At 45.0% G+C, this 22,088-nt stretch overlaps 1 protein-coding gene across 1 annotated transcript in view; it reads right to left on the reverse strand.

Moving 5' to 3' along the window:
* The window catches only part of TRIM42 (tripartite motif containing 42), a 30,421-nt gene extending 11,338 nt beyond the window's left edge, over positions 1 to 19,083 (reverse strand). The window contains exons 1-4 of the mRNA XM_007446972.1: positions 18,543 to 19,083; positions 12,777 to 13,474; positions 7,599 to 8,422; positions 4,315 to 4,539 (exon numbers count right to left, since the gene is read on the reverse strand). Of these exons, the coding sequence (XP_007447034.1) occupies positions 4,315 to 4,539; positions 7,599 to 8,422; positions 12,777 to 13,474; positions 18,543 to 18,880 (2,085 nt within the window). The 5' untranslated portion in view covers positions 18,881 to 19,083. The remainder of the gene's footprint in view (positions 1 to 4,314; positions 4,540 to 7,598; positions 8,423 to 12,776; positions 13,475 to 18,542) is intronic.
* Positions 19,084 to 22,088: the final 3,005 nt, after the last annotated feature.

Here is a 22,088-nt window from a genome sequence, read left to right on the forward strand (position 1 = left end):
CACTTTGATTTCGTTTCAGGGCATGGAGTCACGGTGAGTATGTGGGTAGGTGAGTGGGTAGTTTTGGGGTAGTTATTCCGAATGTGGACTAGTGTTGGTCACTCAAATTCCTCTAACCCCAACCCCTGAAGATGTGTGTCTCAGCCTAAGGCAGAGTGTCTGCGGTAGGGACAGAAGGAAAAACCAGAGGGGGATCTCATGAAACCGAGGTAAGGTGCCCAGGAAGGCCAAGCAGCCCTGCTCCGTGGCTGGAGTTCCAGCCTGAGTGTGGCCTGAGCAGGTAGGAAGCAGTAGTGCAGATGCTCAGTTTATCTGGCAGGACCACTTCCTGAGCACACGTGAGGCACTGTTGGGGGGTGGGACCCAGTATAGATTGAGAAGGAATTTGAGAGGATGGGTGGGGCGAAGGGTGGGTGCCTTTCCTGAAGAGCTATAGGGGAAGACCCAGAACAGTTCCAGCTTGTGACTATTCTGGGGCCTGAATATTTACCTCCAAGTCTGATGTAACCTGGGACATCTGGTCTACCTCAGATTGTGGCAGGCAGAATAATGGCCCCCCCAAGTCCATGTCCTCTTCCCAGGAACAGGTGAACATTTTATGTTACATGGCAAAGGGGGATTAAGTGTTGCTAGTCAGCTGGCTTGAAGATAGGGAGATTATCCTGAATCATCAGGTGGATCCAGTATGACCCCAAGAGTCCTTCAAAGTCGAAGAGGAGGCAGAATCGAACCAGAGAGATGATGGTGTGAGAAGGACTCAGCCTAATGTTATTGGCTTTGGATATGGAAGAAGAGGCCAGGAGCTAAGGAATGTGGGCAGCTGAGTGAAGCCGGAAAAGGCGAGGAAATGAACTTTCCCCTAGAGCCTCCGGAAAGCACACAGCCCTGCTCTCACCTTAGATTTCTGATCTCCAGAATTGTAAGTTAATAGGTAAAATTGTATTGTGTAAGCTACTAATTTGTTACAGCGGCAACAGGAAACCAGTGCGCATGTGGAAAGTTAGATATTTCATAGGAAGACTTCCTGGAAGTTAGCAGAGATTTGCAGTCAGAGGGAGACATCAAGGTGAGGAGGCTGTTTTCAAAAATGGGGGCCGTGGTCATCAGGTAAACTGAGGTTTAGATGAAAAGCAGGAGGAGGAACTGAGGTCACAGGGTATGTGATTTGCCTAAAAACACATCTCCATTCCTTCAAAAAATATCAACAAGGCGCTGGGGAGTTAGAAGCTCTCAGCTGGGGACTTGGGAGCCAAGAGAGGTTAGGAAGGCCAGCACGATGCCTGTCCTCGCTGAGCTTGCCGCCTAGCAGACTGGGGGCTTGGACCCAGGTACACCCGCCCAAGTCCAAAGATCTTCCCAACGCATGATCTTGCCTTGCAAGAAAAATAAAAGTGCCGCTCTCACGGCTGTTGCTCTGACAACATTCTCCCAGAGTGTGGTGTCAGGTCCCTAAGGCTGAGCCCACTCTGCCTAGACTTTGCTGCATCTGATTATCTGATTATGGTACAGGGAACGAAGAGCTCCTGCCTTGGATGAGACCTAGGTTCCCACTCAACTCCTTCGAGTTGCACGAGGCCAGACTCTTTTCCTCTCTGAGCCTCAGTTTCCTCATCTGTAAAATGGAGGCAATAACTCCCTGCCTTCCGAGCGGTTGGGATGATCAGTGACAATGAATATACAGTGTCTGACACAGAGTCGGCCTTCAATAAATGAGACCTTTAAAAAGCATTAAAGTTAATTTTCATGCTTTGTCTATTAGACTACGTATAAAATCCCTTAAAAAAAATCAAGCGACAGACTATGAAAATCAAATATAAAAGGTGCTATTTCACTTCCTTTACAAAAGGATGTATGGTAGAAATATTGCATTTTGGGTAAGAAATGATTCTGCTGCCTTGTTACAGCATTTTAAATGAAACCTTTCAGGAATACCTGCTTAGAACTGATGCTGAAGGAAAAATATTTCGATTTTATAGGAAGGAGCTAAAGTCATTACTTTTATGAAGCTTTATAAATGTCATTCAAACACACCGTCTTCTTTTCATTTGCTATTGAAGCCTTTACTTATGCAAATCATGACAAATGTGAAGGAAAGCCAAGCTTCCCCTGGAATGCTAATATAATCACAAAGAGGGAGGAAGAATTACTTCTGAAGGAAAAATCTATATTGCAGCTCTGTGAGTCAGATGAAAATGAAGCTTCCAGAAAACCTCATTAGTTAGCGCTCTGCTCATTAAGAAATTGTGTTAAAAAGCAAAGAAACTGGAATGAGTTTCCTTCCCTTATAGGGAGCGCAAATTCATCACATAAACACAATTTCAGGGGGATTGTTATTTCTTGATCGATGGTAAAAAACACTTAACAGCTCTCAGGCATCTTACGGTACTTTGTAATTATTAATTTTATTTATTTAGACGTTCGTTCATAGATTCATTTGTTTGGTCACATTTTCACTCATGTATTAATTCAATAACCATTAAGAACCATTAAGCTATGTGCACAGTGCTGGTAAAGCATTGTGGCAGAAGGAAAGATGAATCGGACGTGAATTTTGTTTTCAAGGGGTTCAAAGTTTAAGAGGGATGACAAAATATCTACCTGAGAAAGGCTGACACACTTCCGTCTCTGCACCCCCATCCTTGGCCCTAGCATCTAAAAATGACTTAAGATACATGTAAAAAAAATTAGTAACAGCACTGAGTGCGCCCTTCATGAGGAGTTTTAAAAAAATGAGAAGGCAGATGGAATTAGATTGAAGGAAAAATCCATGGTCAAAAGGACCTGCTGTCAAACATGGTAGCAACTGTGGGTGTTCCGTGCTCTGGAGAGAAGAGTATCAACAAGAATTGGTCTATGGGGCAACGGACGGACAGGGTACCTGGCTGGGGTCTAACAGGAGGAGCAGCCAGGCGACTTTCTCATCCCACGTCCTTCCCGTGTGAGTGTCTGACCTCCGTGGAGGGGGAGGGGATGCACATGGGTGCCAGGCTCCAGGAGCAGAGCACGGGGATGGAGTAGAGAGCCCCCTCCGCCCCCCTCCAGGAGACCTGTTTCTGGTATAATGACCAAGAGCATAACTCTACCTCCCGCTTCCCTTTATCACCAGAGGTAGCAACCAGACAGATTCTCTTCTGCAAACATGTGACCAGAGCCCAAGGGCGTGAAGCTAGTCAGACTGTGGTGGTCGCACAGAGCATGGGCCAGGAACCTCCAAAACCACATGCAAGCTGACTTTAGGGGAGGAGAAACAATGGGCTTAGCGGAAAATGGTGCAGATTTAGAGAGAAGCAGAAATGGAAGGAGGGGGTGTGGGAGACACAGAGGGAGGGAACAGAGAGAGAGAGAGTGATTGAGAGATTGAGAGAAACTGACGACTTTCCAGTTTTTTGGGGTATCAGATGTATGTCCTGGCTGGAAGGGGTCTCATGAGACTCCCTTCTCTCTCGGCTTTTCAATAGCTGAAATGAATGGATTTATTCTCTTTACTTCTAAAGAGTCTCTGATTAAGACTCAATCTACTCTGATTCCTAAGAACACCATCATGGCTGTACAGTAAGATAGCTCTAGGCAGTCTTGACATTTTTCTTCCCTTTCTCCTTTGAATATCAATAAAATTATACCCATGAATGTATTTCCCCTGGGGATATAAAGCAGAATCAACCTTGCATCACAAAAAAGATAGGAATAATCTTGTCCCTTCCTTTATTTGGAGTCCATCCTGGCTTACTCACTGGCTATTCCTTAACTTTCAGATAAACAACAAATAAATTTTTTTAGTATTATAAGTATATCCTAAATACTGCATGAGGCATACTAACACTAAAAATTTATTCATTGCATGTGATATACTAACACTAAAAATTTATTCACTGCATGTGTATAATTATAAATTTAAATTTATAATTAAATTTATATTAATTATAATTTATATTGCTTAAATCTGATACCCTATCCTTGCTTTGATTCACCACTGACACTAATACTTAACTCTTTTTTTGTCCTTCTCACACCACAATTATTTGTTTGCTAGGCCCTGAGCTCCTTGAAGGCAAGAATTACGTCTTATTTTCCTCGGAACTCTACATACTAACACAATACCTGGCACAAATGTTTTCTGAATCAAAGCGAACTGACAATTCTCATTTGTAAAGTTGGTTGAGGCCAGAGGCCCTCTCTGTGCCCTTGAGTTAATGAGTTTTCTGGGAGTAGAGGGGGAGGTCATATGGTGGGTTCCAGGACCTCATGATCAATCCTAACAGAGCTGCATCCATAGTGGATGAAGAACTTCCAACTGAGAAATAAAGTGCATGGTACCTTGCAGATATCACTCCACTGCCCAGGACCGTTCTCGTTGATGGCTCTCACTTTAAGCAGATACTCGGTGTTGGGGGTCAGGTTGTGCAGCTCCAGGTTCTGCTGCATTATATCCCGAATTTGTCCACAGAGCTCTATCTGCACATTGTTAGGAGGGGAACTAATGAGTTCATAGAATTCCATCTCAAAAGAGTCCACGTCTTCTATTGGGCATGTCCAGTAAACCTAGGAAGAAATGAACATGTCAGTGGGGCACTAGCACATGCCATTCAGCTTTCTTTCCCATGAATATCTGTGTCGTGGACTCTCTGGGGTGAGTTTAAGCTGATCATCCCCTCTAGCTGCTGAAGACTTTGAATTAGACCTTGTGCAACAGTCCTGAAAGGCTTTGGGATGAATCCTGACGTGAGGCTTTCCATGTGTTTCAAGAACAGAAGAATGCTCCTCTGGCTTCTGTTCCTGTCAATGTGGAGGTGAACTTGTCCTCCTGACACCACTAACCAAAGTGGCTACCATTTATTGAACACATATTATGCATCAGATTCTGTGTCAGACATTGCCTGCCTCGTTTAGTCCTCACAGTTCCCTAGGAGGGAGATTTCATTATCCCATTTTACAGTGGAGGCTCAGAAGGCTTACATTCAGCAATTCCAATGGAACCACAGACTACTAAAGTTGAACAGTGTATGTATTTCAACTCTCTGTTTCATACACAAGGAAGTAGAGTCCCAAAAAGGTGAAGTGACTTATCCAAGTCATGGAGAATATATGTTCACACTCAAAGCATAAAATGTCACCTCTTGGGAAGAGGTATATTAACAAGTGTCAATTAGCAGATTGTGCCTGACATATGAATATTTTATAATAATTGCATTTTTAAACAGATATTGCATGCTTTATTTAAATTTTAATAAATTTAAATGTTATTGTGTATAAAGTTAATTTATAATTACTCGTAAGTATATAAATTTTAAAATTTGCATGGATTTGTATAATTAATTTATAATTTTTTTATGAATTTACACTTTTAAAACTGTACATTTACAGGACTTGTTAATAAAAATTAACTTATCTTTTCTGATGATCAAAACATACTCATTTAAAATACATACCTGGAAAATACAGAAAAATTATAAGGAAAGAAAGAAAATAAACGTCTCTTTTAATCCCACAATTCAGTTAATAATTCATTATATTTCTTTCCAATTTTGGAATATACACAAGCACACAAATACATATAAATTGGATTATTATTGCTCTGATTCTTGCTTTCTTTCACTTATTACATTTTATATATGTCCCTATATCATTAAAAATTCAGCAAAGCACCATTTTAATAACTGCCCTATAAGTGATTTACTCCTTCTATAGCTGAACATTTAGGTTGTTTCTAATTTTACACTCTAATAAATAATGATGCATTGAACACTTTGGGGCATGAATCTTCACTGAATTTTTAATCACTTCCTTGGGAACAAGTTCTAGAAATAAAGTTGAGTTTTTATGAAAAAACTCTTCAGGATTTTTAAGGTACAGAGTGACAAGTATAAGGCTAAATTAAAGAATATTTCCCATGCCAAAAGAGCACTGTTAGTCAACTATCACTTGAGAGAGATGCCAACACAGATTTCGTCTCCTGCATTACTGAGTACTATGATTCCTGTGTGAATTACATCCCATGATCCTGAAATACGGATCAATGATATTTTTACATTGAATACCACTGTTTGGCAGTAGGTTTAGGTGTCCTATCTCGAGAGTCAATAACTTGACAGGATTTTTTCTGTGTAGGGTCCTTTCTTGAGCTCATCAAGAGACCATTTATAGGTGGCATAGGGTGACTGTTCTCCAAGCCCAAGTACAGAGTAGGTATCACCAGTCCTTCCCCTGCAGAGCAAGATCCTGCCCACCTCCCAAGTGGTCTGAGTTGTGTGAGATGAGACCTAATGCCATCCCTGATATAATATCACATACACTGCAGGTTTTGCTGATCTGAGATCATTTAGAAATGTAGGTTCAGCTGCTCCGTTGCGGGCATCTGCTATGTGAAGGGCAGAGATGCTTTTGCTGTGTCTGACAGCCTATGGGAGCGTGTGTTGTATATGTTCTACCTTGCAACATAAGGTCATTCTTGGGGTCAATTATAAATGCCAAGACATAGATTATAATGTCTCAGGAAAATAGAAAAGTAAGGCTTGGTCAGTGTCTGGCTTTCATTTTCTTGTTTTTAGACCCTTGATACTAAATTGTGGTCTGCAGACCGGCAGCAATGCCAACATCTGGAAGTTTGTTAGAAGCGTAGAATCTCAGGCCCCACCGAGACCCACTGAAGCAGAATCTGCATTTTAACAAGATCCTCAGGTGCATATTAATGTTTGAGAACCACTAGTTTAGGATTCAAGGATGCTAAAAGTCTTTGTGAGTGTTCTTGGATCATGGAGACAAAAGATGGGCTCTGCCACATGGAAGCAGGCAGTGGGTTGGCTTGGGAGATATCCCTGTAGGACCCCAAGAGGAGGCAAGATATGATCTGATAGAATATCTTTTTTCCTCCCTGGACTTTAATAAAACATTCTATAAACAATTCAATTTAGGTTCAGCTGGATTTGAAAGGAATGTTAAGAGATGCACCATTTGTTCATGTTAGGCCTAGAAGGTCAAAGAAGAGTCATGTCCCCTGAAGCTGGGTGATGGCAGATGTAGAGGTCTGTGAGACATCCACACACCTCCAATGCCACACCCCCCTTCCCCAAAAAGCTGAATCTCGGGAGATAAGAATTGGAATTCCATTGGGGATTATCCTTCTAATCTTTCCAAATCATGAAGAGTCTGGATATTTTCTTAGAAGAAGTAGCAGTTTAGAGGAATCACAGCTGATAGACAACGGAGCCTGCTTTTCTAATTCCAATTTCTGTGCTCCCTCTACTGTTACAGGTTTTCCTCTGGGAAATATTACCCTCTCCAAGAAGTCTCTTCAAATTACTTTGTTTCCCAAATTGTGTTCTCTTTCAATAGAGAAGCTGCCTTTGAAGTGGAGTTGGGGCTTTCAGATGTACTTCTGGCTGTGAGTTAAATACATTGTTTGGTTTAAAACAATCTTGGGCTACTTAAGATTTCGGGAACTTATCCCTTTTGAATGGACTGACCACAGAGTCTAGAGGAACAGATTTGAGTGACCGGACCCTAGAGGGCAAACAAGCAAGTGCAACCTTTCCTGACTACCCCGCTCCATTCCATAGCCCACACCCTCCTATCTTCCCTACAGGGCCCAGAGCCTTTCTTACCTTGGCAGCTCTCGGATACACCAGAGTCTGGTAGATAAGAATTGGGCCTGGAGTCTTCAGGGAGCTATCATTGAACGAGTACCAGTTGTGGAAGCTGCTGCTGTTCTGCACAGGCTGGTTTTCTACCCCTGCACTCCAGTAAGTGTAGAGGCTGTCTGTGGGCTTGGCAGGTTCAGCTGACTGGGCTCGCCCATAGGCCTCCAGACCCATTTTGGTCTTCTCACAGCTGGGGGCATTAAAGGACAATAAGGAGGAGCTTCGCTGGTATATCTGCTGGTTGCCGAAGCTGTGGGTGCTGAAAGTGACCTTCCTGGTAATCATCATTTCTGAGTGCAGGGGATAGGGTGATGGCAGGGAGTTCCCTGAGGAGCACACCTTCTTGGGCCCTGTGGGGAAGAGTTCGTGGATGGCATTGGAGAGCTCAGCAAAGTCCAAGGGCATGCAGTTCAAGGAGTGTAGCCGGAGCTGTGGGTCTGGCCTGTAGGTGCTCTGGATGCCGTCCTCGATCTGGTCCACCAGAATCTTGGCCGACTGCAGGAACGCCACTTGGCCTGTCTCCTTCAGTGCTTCCTTGGAGTAGGCGATCAGGCCACCCATTTCGTTCACTTTCATGGTGGTGACGTACACATATTTTTCAATCTCCTTCTGCCTGGACACTTCCAGATTCTCTATCTGCTCCATGATGGTTTTCTCTTTCTCCTGGAGAATGCTGCGCAGCTTGAGGAATCCATTTCTGATCTCTTTTCGCTTTACCTCCTTGTCAGCTTTAAAGCTGTTTTTTAAAATGTTGAATTCCATGAGGTCATTATCAATTTCATATCGGACTGCAAAACAACCAAGTGAGTTACTTCAGTTAAATTTTTCATTTACCCAGATGTCAGAGCCAGTGGCAAACTGGAGCAAACTAACTTGGGCTTCAAAGATGTGAGTGGAAAGGGAGGGAAACCACTTGTTGCTGGGCTGAAAGATGCTAGCATAGGTTTATAAAATGAATGTGGCCTCTCTCTATACACCCCTCTCTTTCTCCTTGTGTAATTCTTCCCTTGGGTAGGACAACCATCCTTCCCTGGCATACTTCTATCTAGTAATCCCTGCAGCCTTGGGTCTAAAGTTGGGAGTTCAAGACCACCTTTGATATTAGTTTTCACCAGACTTCACTTGTCAGCAAGTTGGACTTGAGAAGAGATGATGTCACAAAGTGGTGGATTTTCCCTGTGTGAAAACTTAAGCTTTTGCAGGGGTGGGAGAAAGAACTAAATTTCTGATGACTACTTCTAAATACTGCCTTGCCTTGTTCACCAAAACCCAGCCCTAGACAATGGTGGCAGATCAGCAAAGTTCCCCTTCATTGTGGCTGCTCTTTGACATGTTTTTTTTCTCTGCTGGGGACTTTGACTCTCTTGGGTTCAGCTGGGCTCCTTCTCTTTCTTACTCCCCACTTACTTTCCAGAAAGCATCTGCTGTTACACTTCAAGGAAAACCGTGTTTATCCTACCGCCTCTCACATGGCATTTGGATTTTAAGTTCACTCAGTCATTCAACAAACATGTGACACCTGTTCCATGTCACGTGCTTTTCTAGGCTCTAGGGATACAGATATGAGTGTGAGAGGCCACTGATGTTCCAGGCACGCATAAACCCAACGATACTGCAGTGTGGAAGATGCTGGGGCAGGATGAGCATGTGGGCCACCTCTGTCTGTGAAATGGCAACTTCACAGTTGCCAGTTATAGGGTCTTAGGCATTAGGCAGTGATTTCAAGACATGTCAACCTTCTGTGGCCTACTCTAGCGGTAAGGTCCTCCCCATGAAAGGCTGACTCTGCAGTGATTTGATGGGCTATAATCCTCTCCAAATTTTACTCAGCAGTGGGGGTGACCAAGTCATGTTTCTTAACATAGCCCTGGGTCCACAGTAAGTTGGATCTCCGTGGGTGGTGGCACAGAGATGTGCATTACAGTAAGAGAAACCCTCGGGTTCTGGCAGACCATGAGAACAGGGCCACAGCTGTCTCAGTTACCACCGTGACTAGGATGTGTAGACGTGCTAGAATGGTGTTTGTTGAGTGAAAGCCATTCTGCCCTGTTTTCTAACATCTTTGGGGTGAACGTCAGCAGTGCTGCTCTCTGGCCTGCTTTCTGAAGCCCCCATTTCCTCTGCTCACCTCCTCCCTCACACTGACCCAGAAGGGATGGGGAGGCAATACAGATGGGGGCTGAACAGGAGACTGTCAGGATGTGATTGCAGTGGTGCTGAGAAATGCTCCCTGCCCTCTCCACGTGCAAGCCCTGCTGTGACCTAGGGCCCCTGAAATTCCATGTTATACATTAATTCCTTTGACTCTTCAATAGTTACTCACTGTTAGAAGAAATCTGAATAGGAAATTCTTTGCTTTATTAGGGATTAGTTAGGCTCCTTAGAGCTGAGTCTGGAGAGGTAGGATAAAAATGTCTTAGATGAGGGGGAAGATGCCCCTTACAAATACAGCAGTTTTGCAAGAGCTGGTCTTAGAACAAAGCCAAAGCAAGGTCTCTTTCAGGCACTATATTTAAAACTAGCTACTATTTTTTTTTTTTTTTTTTTTTTTTGCGGTACACGGGCCCCTCACTGCTGTGGCCTCTCCCGTGGTGGAGCACAGGCTCCGGACGCGCAGGCTCAGCGGCCGTGGCTCACAGGCCCAGCCGCTCCGCGGCATGTGGGATCTTCCCGGACTGGGGCACGAGCCCATGTCCCCTGCATTGGCAGGCAGACTCTCAGCCACTGCGCCACCAGGGAAGCCCAAAACTAGCTACTATTTATTAAACGTTTATATAGATCCAATCCATACATTATCATGTATCACACATATGGATCGTATCTATATATTATCAATACATTACATATAACTTCAGAAGAGGAAGATGTTGTTTCCAGTTATAGATGAGGACACTAAGGCTCAGAGAGGTTAAATGACTGCCCAGTGTCACACAGCAAGTAACTAGAAGGACCCAGGGCCTGGCCCTAATTCTATTTATCTAACTCCAGAGCCTATGTTCTTAATTGCTCCAGTTGCCCTTCTCAGTCCTCTGTGACCCCAGAATCACCTGGGGTACTTAAAAAAGGATCCAGCCAAGCTCAGGCCATGGGTCCCGCCTTAAGAAAACCCTCTAGGAACCAATGGGGGCTTCCATTGGCCTGGCAACACGGCTCCTGTAGGCTTTCTTTAATATAGGGGCTTCCCTGGTGCTGTTCCCAAATTGAATAAGTGTCAATTGACAAACAATGTTTCTAGGCATGGAGCAATTGAGAAATCAAGTTTTTTCTGAAATATGCATGCTGGTGAGAGGTCCTGGGGGACATATTTAGCAAAGTCTGTCCCTGACCCACTTCTATGGCCAATGGGACCTTCCTGTGCAGCTCAACGGAAAGCTGCCCCCTTGTCAATCTGTTCAGACCTGTTTGTATGGACACTGAAATTTCTGACAGGGGAGAGGCTGGGTTGATCTGGAGCATGCTGGTCATTTGACTCTAGGCCACCACGTAGGGAAACAGACCACAGGTGTGGTGGTGGTTCCCATTGTTTTTCAATCTCTTTATCTTTAGATTCTGGTCACTGTTTAGCAGAATAGTTTGTCAAATGAATGTTGTGGAATTAACATGGGCTTTGGAGTCAGAGAGACCGGCTCTGCCATTTACTAGGGGACTTGTGCCAGTTCCTTCTTGGAATCCCAGTTGTCTATCCTGGAGGGGAATATTAGTGCCTGTACTGTAGGATTATGGAGAGGATTAGACATAAGTCCTCTAAAAGGCCCCGGTAAACTAGGCCTCTGTTCAAGGAAGCTATTCCCAGGGGCAAAGAGCCTAAAAGGATCCCTGAGATCCTCATGTCTAAACTGGTGGATATACACCCAGAAATTATTGGGCTCCTTGCTGAACCCTGTAAAATATCACTGTACTGGGTTCCATCATGAAAACCTGAGTCAGTTTCCCTTATAGAAACTATAACTATATTATATGTAGCCAACATAAAATAACCATGGGCAGGCATGCAGAGGAAAAGCGAGCTGTTGACTACAACATTACTGGCTATTTCTGGGTTTTCCCATTATTATGTGTTTGCTATCAGTTCCTTTACTGTGCTGCTTGCACCTTCAGGGGATATTTAAAACTGAGGTAACTCTCAGCATCGACTTGATTCTTTTCCCCTTTAAATTGGGAAGATACTGAAGAAATCCATCTTTAGGGACAAAACACCTTAGAAAGGCTCACAGAACTTCAGGGTACTACAGGATCAAGCTCTTACTTCTCCAAAGGAGGAAATGAGGCCCAAGGTCATGAAAATTATAACCAAGATTATAGAATCTTTATGTACTTATGATGTGCTAGATCGTTTTTTGCATGCCTCAGTTAGAGTATCTCATTTAATCCTCACAACCACCCAATGAGGAAAGAACAAATTGTTCAGGGAAGAACAAATCTGACATCGTATTAGATCTGTTCCTTTTGCTTTAACCTTTGTGCTTTGTTAACATGTGGTTAGTCCTGCAGGCTCTGCACCTTTTGTAAAAGAATGTTGCCTATAGCCTGAAATATTCAGGGTAGCCTATTCTCAAGGGTCCCATCTTTAAAAGTCCATTCACATAGAGATAAAAAGTTGCAGAACAGAGAATAACATTTGTCTTGTTGGAGGTTTGCAGGAACATCGTGACCTGACCTATGTGGACAGCTGCAAGAACAAAGGATACAGACACCAAGAAGCTTGCAGCAACCAACCTGACCCCTCCCTCACCTTGCTTTTAAAAGTGCCTTGCTGAAACCCCTCCCAGAGCTTGGGGTTTTGGGGGACAGGAGCCACCTGTCTCCTTGCCTGACCCTGCAATAAATCTTTCTCTGCTCCAAACTCCAACCTATTGTCAGTTTGTTTGGCCCCACTGTGTGCCGGGCACACGAACTTGCATTGGGTAACACCATTATCCCCATTTTATAGATGAGAAAACCAAGGCACAGGGAGGTTAAGTGGCTGGCGGTAGTTGCCAGATGTGGATTCCAGGCCACTGACTTGCAGCCTGGCTCAGTGTCTCCCAGGGCTTGGACTGCCCCACCAGGTGGAGGTAAGGCTCTCTAAACAGATCCTCCCAAATCACCTTCCCCATCAGTTCCTGAGCTAGGAGTGGTGGAGGGAGAAGAGGGGACCAGGACCTGCTTTGAACTTGGCGATGGCGCTGAAGAGCGCGGCAGCCCTCTCGGAGCAGGCATCCATGAGGCTGATGGTGTCGTGGCCATTGTGTAAGGCAGTCTTGCAGAAGCTGCAGAGCAACTCGTCGTCGTTCCGGCAGTACTCAATGATGCGGCTGGACGGGTGGTGGATGCAGATCTTCTCGTCCTGGTCCTCGGTGCTGGTGTCCACGAACACGTGGTCCTGCATGGTCACGTCCGAGTGGAAGGTCTTGAGGCACTCGTTGCACAGGTTGAGGCGGCAGGTGATGCAGCGCTTGTAGGCGATGCGGCGGTTGCGGCAGACCTGGCAGACGATAGGCCCGCTGGAGCGGTCGAAGCGCCACCTGAGGTAGCCATGCTGCTGCATGTAGCGCTTGGTGAGGCGTCCGCGCAGGTAGTTCTCGGGCAGCAGCATCTTGTGGCTGTAGGGCATGCAGTGCGAGCGGTTGCACACGGGGCAGATGAGGATGAAGAAATTCTCGGTGACCTCGGCGTGTTTCTGCAGCTGCCGCAGGCACTTCTCGCACAGGCTGTGGTGGCAGGGTAGAATGAAGGAGTGCAGGCGCAGCCGGCTGCAGATGGGGCACGACAGGTGGCTGACCAGGTTGCTTTTCGCGGGCATCATCTTCACCTTATCCAGCTGCGCGTCGCTGATCCCGATGCGCAGGGCCGTCTTGGAGCTGCAAGGGGAAGCAAACACGGGACCTCAGGCGGAGAGCTCCGTTTCTCCACCTCGGAAGGAACCGGGGTGTCACTGAGCCGCTTTGTGGTGTGATGGGGAGGGGCATGGCTGTGCCGGGGTGGGGGCGGGAGCGGGGGGATGGTGCCTGGGTTCTAACCCCCCCCTCCACCATCCTTTAGCTGGGCGACGCCAGGTAAGTTAATTAACCTCTCTCTGCCTCTCTCCTCATTATAAAATTAGTACTCACCTGATAAGAGTTTCTTGAGAAAATTAAAATTGAATTAAATACCTTCACGGCCTTAGAGCAGTTCCTGGAACACAGTAAGTGCGATACAACTGCTTGTTATTTCTTGAGCAAGAGAAAAACAGTCCAGAGGGGCTGGCACTGTCAGCTGGGTCTTGGGGTTCTGTTGGCCCTGGATAACATCACAGAACACCCACAGCAGACAAGGCCATTCTGGGACTGTGATGGAGCAAAACAGAAACAAGACCACTTCCTCATGCTTGCTTCACACAAAAGCAAGAACATTGTCCAAACCACAAAAATGATCAAACATCCCCTGTCCTGGTTAAGGACAGTGACTGCTGCTTTTTCACCGGTTGCAGCATCAGGCTCTACTCTGTTCTTCCCACCTTCTGGGCAAGATTTATTAAGATACCTAATAGGAGATTTACCCCTGTGTCCTCACCTAACATGAGCCTAAATCCTGTAATAACTTAGTGATGCCTTCTTACAGAGACACCTCACACTTGCTCGTGGTGTATCTCTCACTTGTCGCACTGGGCCAGTTAATCCAGTCTCCTCTGGGCACTGACATGTTTATTGTGTGTGAGATGGAACATAGAAGAAGATGGGCAAAGTGTTCTTCACAGGACACCAGGAGGTTAGTTGCCCAGCCAAGCCCAGAACCCGTGTGCTCTGATCACCAGACCTCAGCTATGACTTAAGGGGCTAGGTGCTAGGGGCAGGTTGCACATGGTGAAATGCGCTGCTTTAGAGTTGCGCTTTGGAGATAAGTTTCTTCACCTCTCTCATCCTCAGTAAATCAAAGCTCACAATATTGCTTCCTTCATGAGGATTTTAAAGTCTCCATGAGATAATCCACGATAAGTGCTTAAGTGCCTGGACATAGTAAGCATTCAATAAATGGCCACTATAGTGACTCCCCTGTGTTCCTAGCCAGCTCATGTCCACAGCAGGGGAAAACAGTGGTCAAGTCTATGAAAAGTATGTGCTTGTACGGTGTGTGTGTGTGTGTGTGTGTGTGTGTGTGTGTGTGTGTGTGTGTGTGTTGAATCTTTGTCTAATATCTGAGGCTGATTTCATATATTGTAAGAACTATGGATGAAGTAAGTACATACTTGTAAAATTTCAAGTGCATGTTCTAAGAAGCTACAATCAGGGCAAAAGCAGTTTATGAAAATAAATGAATTAGCCATGGGGATGGAGGTATAAAACATACTTATTTGGACCTAGAGTCTGTCATACAGAGTGAAGTAAGTCAGAAAGAGGAAAACAAATACCGTATGCTAACACATATATATGGGATCCAGAAAAAAACAATGGTTCTGAAGAACCTAGGGGCAGCACAGGAATAAAGACGCAGATGTAGAGAATGGACTTGAGGATATGGGGAGGCAGCAGGGTAAGCTGGGACGAAGTGAGAGAGTGGCAAGGACATATATACACTATCACATGTAAAATAGATAGCTAGTGGGAAGCAGCCGCATAGCACAGGGAGATCAGCTCGGTGCTTTGTGACCACCTAGAGGGGTGGGATAGGGAGGGTGGGAGGGAGACGCAAGAGGGAAGGCATATGGGGATATATGTATATGTATAGCTGATTCACGTTGTTATACAGCAGAAACTAACACACCATTGTAAAGCAATTATACTCCAATAAAGATGTTAAAAAAAACATACTGATTTTGTGACTATTCCTATCCCTTCTTCTCTGGTTGTATTAGTGATGTCTAGGGGTTGTGTTTGACATTGTGCCTGTGTTCTCTTTTGCCTTCCTGCAGTCCCTATATGCCTCTGGATCCTTCCCCATTCCCTTGGCCAGGGACCCAGGTCTCAGAGCCCAGGTAGTCAAGGGTGATACTCAAACATGTTGGAAGGGAGTGGCACCATGGGGACAGTGCCGGTTATGGAGACTCGGGCACCTGGAAAGCTCATCCCTTAGAGATTTGCATGCTGCTGTCCAAGCCTGCCAGACTCAATGTTCTCAGCTTTGTTCCTTCTCTGCTTTCCCAGCCTCTCTGCTTTCTCCTGCTCCAGCTTTGGAGGGGTCATCTGGAGGGGAAGGGCAGGTGTATACATGAGAGCTGGGTGGATTTCTCTAGTTTCATAAGGTGGGGCTATGGGAATCAGTGTGTAATATAAAGGGAGACAGCATGGGAAATCAGAAAGAAGGAGGGAGGGAGGAGGGTGCTGGGGAAAGAGAAAGAGAGAACAGGGAGAAGAGACAGGTGTTAATGGCCCAGGGAGTTGGGGTGAAGGTGAAAAAGGAAGTGAGAAAAAGAGATGAGTAAAGCAAAGGGGGATGAATGAGATCAGAGTGAGGCAGGATGAGGAAAATGCTGAGAAGGAAGCAGTGACGAGGAATGGGGGAGGCGGTGGGCCCAGACACCAGGAGAGAGGCCAGGTGGAAGATAAGCCTCAGCGTACCCAGCGCCAACCCCCTGACACTTGCAATAGCATCTCTGACCAGCATCAGAAGGCCTCAGGCTTGGACTTGGGCATTCAGTGGTCATGATTCCACGCCAAAACCATCACCAAGCTCAGCAGCCTTGTCTTTTTGTTGAGATAACTGGCCTCTGCTCCTCTGTACAGTGGCAGCCTCCTCCCAAATTTAGGGCTGTTCCCCTTGTACTTGGGTTCCCATATATCACCTGGCAAGTCTCCTGGCTTCCCTTCTTGTTCCCTCCAGGCCATTCTGCACTTTAGCGTCACCTGGGGGCAGGAGAGATTTTTTTAAAATTCTGATGCCCAGGACATACCTGAAGCCAATGAAATCAGAATGTCTGGGGGTGGGGGCCAGGCATCAGTAGTTTTTAAAGATCCCCAGGTGATTCTAATGCAAAACAACGTTTGGCAGCTACTGGTCTAAGCATCTCCAAAGCACCAGTGTCATCCTTCCCCTGTTGAAATGGGCTTGGTGACTCTTCATTACTGATGTGCAGGAAATGGGGCAGTTGAGAGGAGAGAGGGGTGTGTGAGTTACTTTCTGCACCTTAGAACTTCTGCACTTGCATCCAGAACCCCTGGGTTCTCTGTTCGTGCAAACACCACGTGAGGTCCATGAGCTGAGAGTAATTTTTATTAACCAGCTACAAAGTGCTGAACTGTGAGAGAGATCATATTCTTCCCCTGAATTCACGGAGCGTTTGCTCACAGAATTGTTTTTCCAGCCTTGAAAGGCTTCCAATCTGCCTCTCATCTTTCCGCCTCTCCAGGTGCTGTCATCTTAGAGTGCTGAGTTTTGGTCTTTCCCCTCTAAGAAGTCTGCCTCTGCTATTCCAGATGCCCCTCATGTGTGACCTTGGTCAGGGCAGGAAGAGGCTATGCAGTGCCTGACACAGAGGGTTAATGCCCTAAGTGAGAAATTGAGACCCTCAGTGCCATGACTTCTGGGTAGGAACAAAGAGAAGGCTGGCAGGAGCTCATGGCCACCTGGGGTACTTACACAGGCCATAGGGGTCGAAAGCGGCCTGTGGAAGTTACTGCTTTTCCAATGAGTGTTGCAGATATCAAGGGTTCAGAGGAGGAAGGGCAATTTATATTTTTATATCACATAACAGGTTTCAAAGCAATATTAAGCCCCTGAATCATTGCAGGTACCATACTCTCTATTTTGCAGGACAGCATTTTAATTTAAGCACACAGACTCTGGGTTCAAATTCTGACTGCATCTTACTAGTTGTGTGATCTTGGGCCACTCAACCTCTCAAATGCTCAGTTTCTTCACTGGTGTGATGGGCATGAGGTAGGGGTTACCTGGGGTCACGCATGTGGTTCCCGGCAAGTTGCTTATGCGCTAAGTATTAGCTATTAGTATTTTGTAGAGGTGAGAGTGGTGGGGTTCAGGAGAGCTCAGCACTCACTCACACAGCTGGGGGAGCTTGGATTTGCAACTCAGGTCTATACTGATTAGTGACTGTTTAGGACATGTACACTTAATTGCTACAAAGTGTAGGGTTTTTTTTTTTTTTTTTACAGTTGAGGTAAATTTTTTTGCTACATTTTGAAACACAAAAAATATTTAAAATAATATCACCATTGAATATATGTTTTTAGTGTTACATTAAGTGCAAAACAGACTTTATATTATTTTTTAGCTCTTTTTTCTTCTAGTTTTATTGAGATATAATTGACATATAGCACTGTATAAGTTTAAGGTGTACAACATAATGATTTGATTTACAAACACCACACAGTGATTATCACAGTAAGTTTAATGAACATCTATCAACTCATACAGATACAAAATTAAAGAAATAGAAAAAAATAAAAAATTAAAATTTTTTTTCTTGGGCTAAGAAATAAATTATAATAAGGATTTATTCTCTTAACTTTCATATATAACTGACAGCAGCGTTCATTATATATATCCTGTGGTACATCACATCTCTAGTAACCTATCTATCATAACTGGAAGTCTGTACCTTTTGGCTGCCCTCATCCAATGCCCCACCCCTACCCCCTGCCTCTGGTAATCACACATCTGATCTTTTCCTATGAGTTTGTTTGTTTTTGAAGAGTAATTGACCTACAACACTGTGTTAGTTCCTGTTACACAACGTAGTGAGTTGCTATTTCTATACATTTCAAAAAGATCATCACGATGTCTAGTTACCAACTCTCACCATACAATGACTATATAATATATTTGCACCAAGACATATTGCAACTAGAGTTAATTGCTCCCAAGTTCCTGGCCTCCTTTTTTCAGATAAAGAGGTGGAATTGGGGTGGGGCTTCTGACCTGCCCTGTTCCCACAGCTGGCAGGGGGTGCCGGGGCTCAGGAAAACTGGTGGGGGGGCCCCCCCGCGCGGCACTTACAAGTTACGGATGCTCTGGAGGCGGCTCCTGCGGAACGTGATGGTGACATTGCGGCAGCAGCGGCTCTCGTAGTAGTGGCACTTGAGGTTGCTGCTGGCTGTACAGCAGCACTTACAGTCAGGGTCATTGGCCCAGGAGCAGCAGCAGAAGTGGCAGTTGGGGCTCTCGGAGCAGGTGCAGTGGCAGCATTGGCAGTCGCGCTCATCCTTGTAAGGGCAGGGAAAGCAGGTGCAGTTCCGCTCCGAGGTGAAGAGGAACTTGCAGCACAGACAGGAGCATAAGCGGGGACACCTGTGCCATGTACAACATGGAGAGCAAACACACATGGCAGTCTCCATGGCGCCTACACGATTGCCACCCGCTCCCTGGAGCTCTTGGTGCCTCCTCTACCAGGGTCCTGCTGTCAGTTCTCCCGTGGAGGGGTCCCTCCTCCCCTGGATGAAGGAGTCAGCTTGGAGGTTTCAAGAAGTTGGCTGTTGTGAGGCCTTCACAGGCGGTGTCTCTGCTAGGAAGCTCACGGCTGGCATTTACATAGATCAGTTCCAGGCCATTTGCTTATGTCACAATCCCTGTCTCCCCACCATATCTCACCACACAGGATAGGAGGGAGGGTGGGATCTGGGGGGTAGTGGCAGGTGGGCTGACAGATACTCCCTGCTTCCAGAGGACCAGCTCCAGAGGAGTGTCAATGAAAAGAGCATCCTGTCCTGTAACACACTTTGGGTTATTGGCTGGATTTCCGAAGCTATTTCTCTCTGCTTGGTCCTTTTCCTGCAACTTGGGCAAGTTGACTTCAGGGTATGTCTTCATGGGCTGAAAGCCTGGGTATGATGCATTGGAAAATACAGACTGACATGATATTCCTCTTCTTGGGCTTTTTTTTTTTTTTTGTATTGATAGAACTCTTTATTTGATGAACAAAGTGCAGAGTTTACAAACAATAATGCCGTATATCAAGGGAATCACCATTTGGAGAAAGAATTAAAGGAAAAACAGATATAGGTTCTTTAAGGCACTTCTGTCAGTAGTGATTGAGTTTGTCACCTGCTGCATAGTCACTGCTGATTTTTATGAGGCTTCAGGCGTTAGTCACTGTGAATATTTCTTGGCGTTTTTTGCAGCCTCATGGGGTTAGGCTGAGACTCAAGCTCTGTTTCCTACGCCCCTGCACTCTTCCCCAGTCCTATCTCACTGTATCCCTTTTATCAAGAGGCTGGAACTATACACGAAACTCTGTATCTCTTCTTTTAGTATATGCCCAGCATCTCTAGAAATGACCGTCTATTTTAGGAGAGAATTTTGCTTTCCACTTTATGCAGCTTGCAAAGATTGAAAGAGCAGAAATTTCATTATCATACCATATATATGATATGAACACTGTCTTATTTTTTTCCAGAAAGAAGCAGAGGTGGGAGCTGAATTCGGCTGTAGGAATTTATTGCATAATATATTCTCTCTTTCTATGATTATCACCTTTAAAATAAGAAAGAACATTCACTGAGTGCTAACTGTTCCAGCCACACTTTGATTTTAGATTCCTACAGATGAAAATTTTGGATCATAGGCTATGTACTTTATTTATGTATTTATTTATAATTACTAAATTGCTTACTTAAATGAATGTGACAGTTCATACTGACAGCAGTGGTGTATGAGAGACACTTTTTCCACACATGCTTTCTCAAACAGAATTTTATCAATATTCCTATCTGTTCTCTAGACACAGAGGTTTGAGTTTCACTCCTGAATTTATTTTCATCATTGGTCTGTGCAAGACTTCCTCTTTTTAAAAAGAAAAATAAAATTTTTTTTTTTTTTTTTTGCAGTACGCGGGCCTCTCACTGTCGTGGCCTCTCCCGTTGCGGAGCACAGGCTCCGGACGCGCAGGCTCAGCAGCCATGGCTCACGGGCCCAGCCGCTCCGCGGCACGCGGGATCCTCCCAGACCGGGGCATGAACCCGCGTCCCCTGCATCGGCAGGCGGACCACTGCGCCACCAGGGAAGCCCAAAATTTTTATTAAGATATAATTCACTATTTTAAAAAATTTATTTATTTTAATTAATTAATTTTTAAATTTTTGGCTGCGTTGTGTCTTCGTTGTTGCACGAGAGCTTTTCTCTAGTTGCAGCGAGCGGGGATACTCTTTGTTGCGATGCACAGGCTTCTCATTGCGGTGGCTTCTCTTGTTGCAGAGCTTGTGGGCTTCAGTAGCTGTGGCTCTCGGGCTCCAGAGCGCAGGCTCAGTAGCTGTGGCACACAGGCTTAGCTGCTCCGCGGTATGTGGGATCTTCCTGGACCAGGGCTTGAACCCGTGTCCCCTGCATTGGCAGGTGGATTCTTAACCACTGCACCACCAGGGAAGTCCCATAATTCATTGACTATTAAACCCACTGTTTTAAAGTGAACAGTTCAATGGTCTTTAATATATTCACAAGCTTGTGTAACTATCACCATGATTTATTTCCAGGACATTTTTATCACCCCAAAACGACACACTGTACTCATTAGATATCATTCTCTACTCCCGATCCCCACAGCCTCTGGCAGATGTTAATCTACTTTCTGTGTCTATAGATTTGTCTATTTTGGACATTTCATATAAATGGAATCGTATAACATGTGGTCGTTTGAATCTGGTTTCTTTCACTTAACATAATGTTTTCAAGGTTCATGCATGTATCGGTATTTCCCTTTTTTATGACTGAATAATATTGTATGGATATACCTCATTTTGTTTACCCGTTATCAATTGTTGGACATTGGACTGTTTCCACTTTTTGGCCAATACGAATAATGTTACTGTGAACACTTGTATACAAGTTTTTGTATGAACATGTGTTTTCATTTCTCTTGAGTATATACCTAGCAGTGGAATTGCTGGGTTATATGGTGACTCTATGTTTAACTTTTTGAGGAAATTCCAAACTCTTTCCAAAACAGCTGCACCATCTTACATTCCCACCAACAATATTATGAGGGTTACAATTCCTCTACATCCTTACCAAAACTTGTTATCATTTTTTAAAAATAATAATTATTATAGCCATCATGGTGGGTATTAAGTAGAATCTCATTGTGGTTTAGACTTGAATTTCCCTGATGACTAATGATGTTGAGAACATTTTGATGTGCTTATTGGCCATCCGCGGCACGCGGGATCCTCCCAGACCGGGGCATGAACCCGCGTCCCCTGCATCGGCAGGCGGACCACTGCGCCACCAGGGAAGCCCAAAATTTTTATTAAGATATAATTCACTATTTTAAAAAATTTATTTATTTTAATTAATTAATTTTTAAATTTTTGGCTGCGTTGTGTCTTCGTTGTTGCACGAGAGCTTTTCTCTAGTTGCAGCGAGCGGGGATACTCTTTGTTGCGATGCACAGGCTTCTCATTGCGGTGGCTTCTCTTGTTGCAGAGCTTGTGGGCTTCAGTAGCTGTGGCTCTCGGGCTCCAGAGCGCAGGCTCAGTAGCTGTGGCACACAGGCTTAGCTGCTCCGCGGTATGTGGGATCTTCCTGGACCAGGGCTTGAACCCGTGTCCCCTG

Source organism: Lipotes vexillifer, unplaced genomic scaffold, assembly GCF_000442215.2.
Source record: "Lipotes vexillifer unplaced genomic scaffold, Lipotes_vexillifer_v1.1 scaffold40, whole genome shotgun sequence".
Lineage (NCBI taxonomy): Eukaryota > Metazoa > Chordata > Mammalia > Artiodactyla > Lipotidae > Lipotes > Lipotes vexillifer.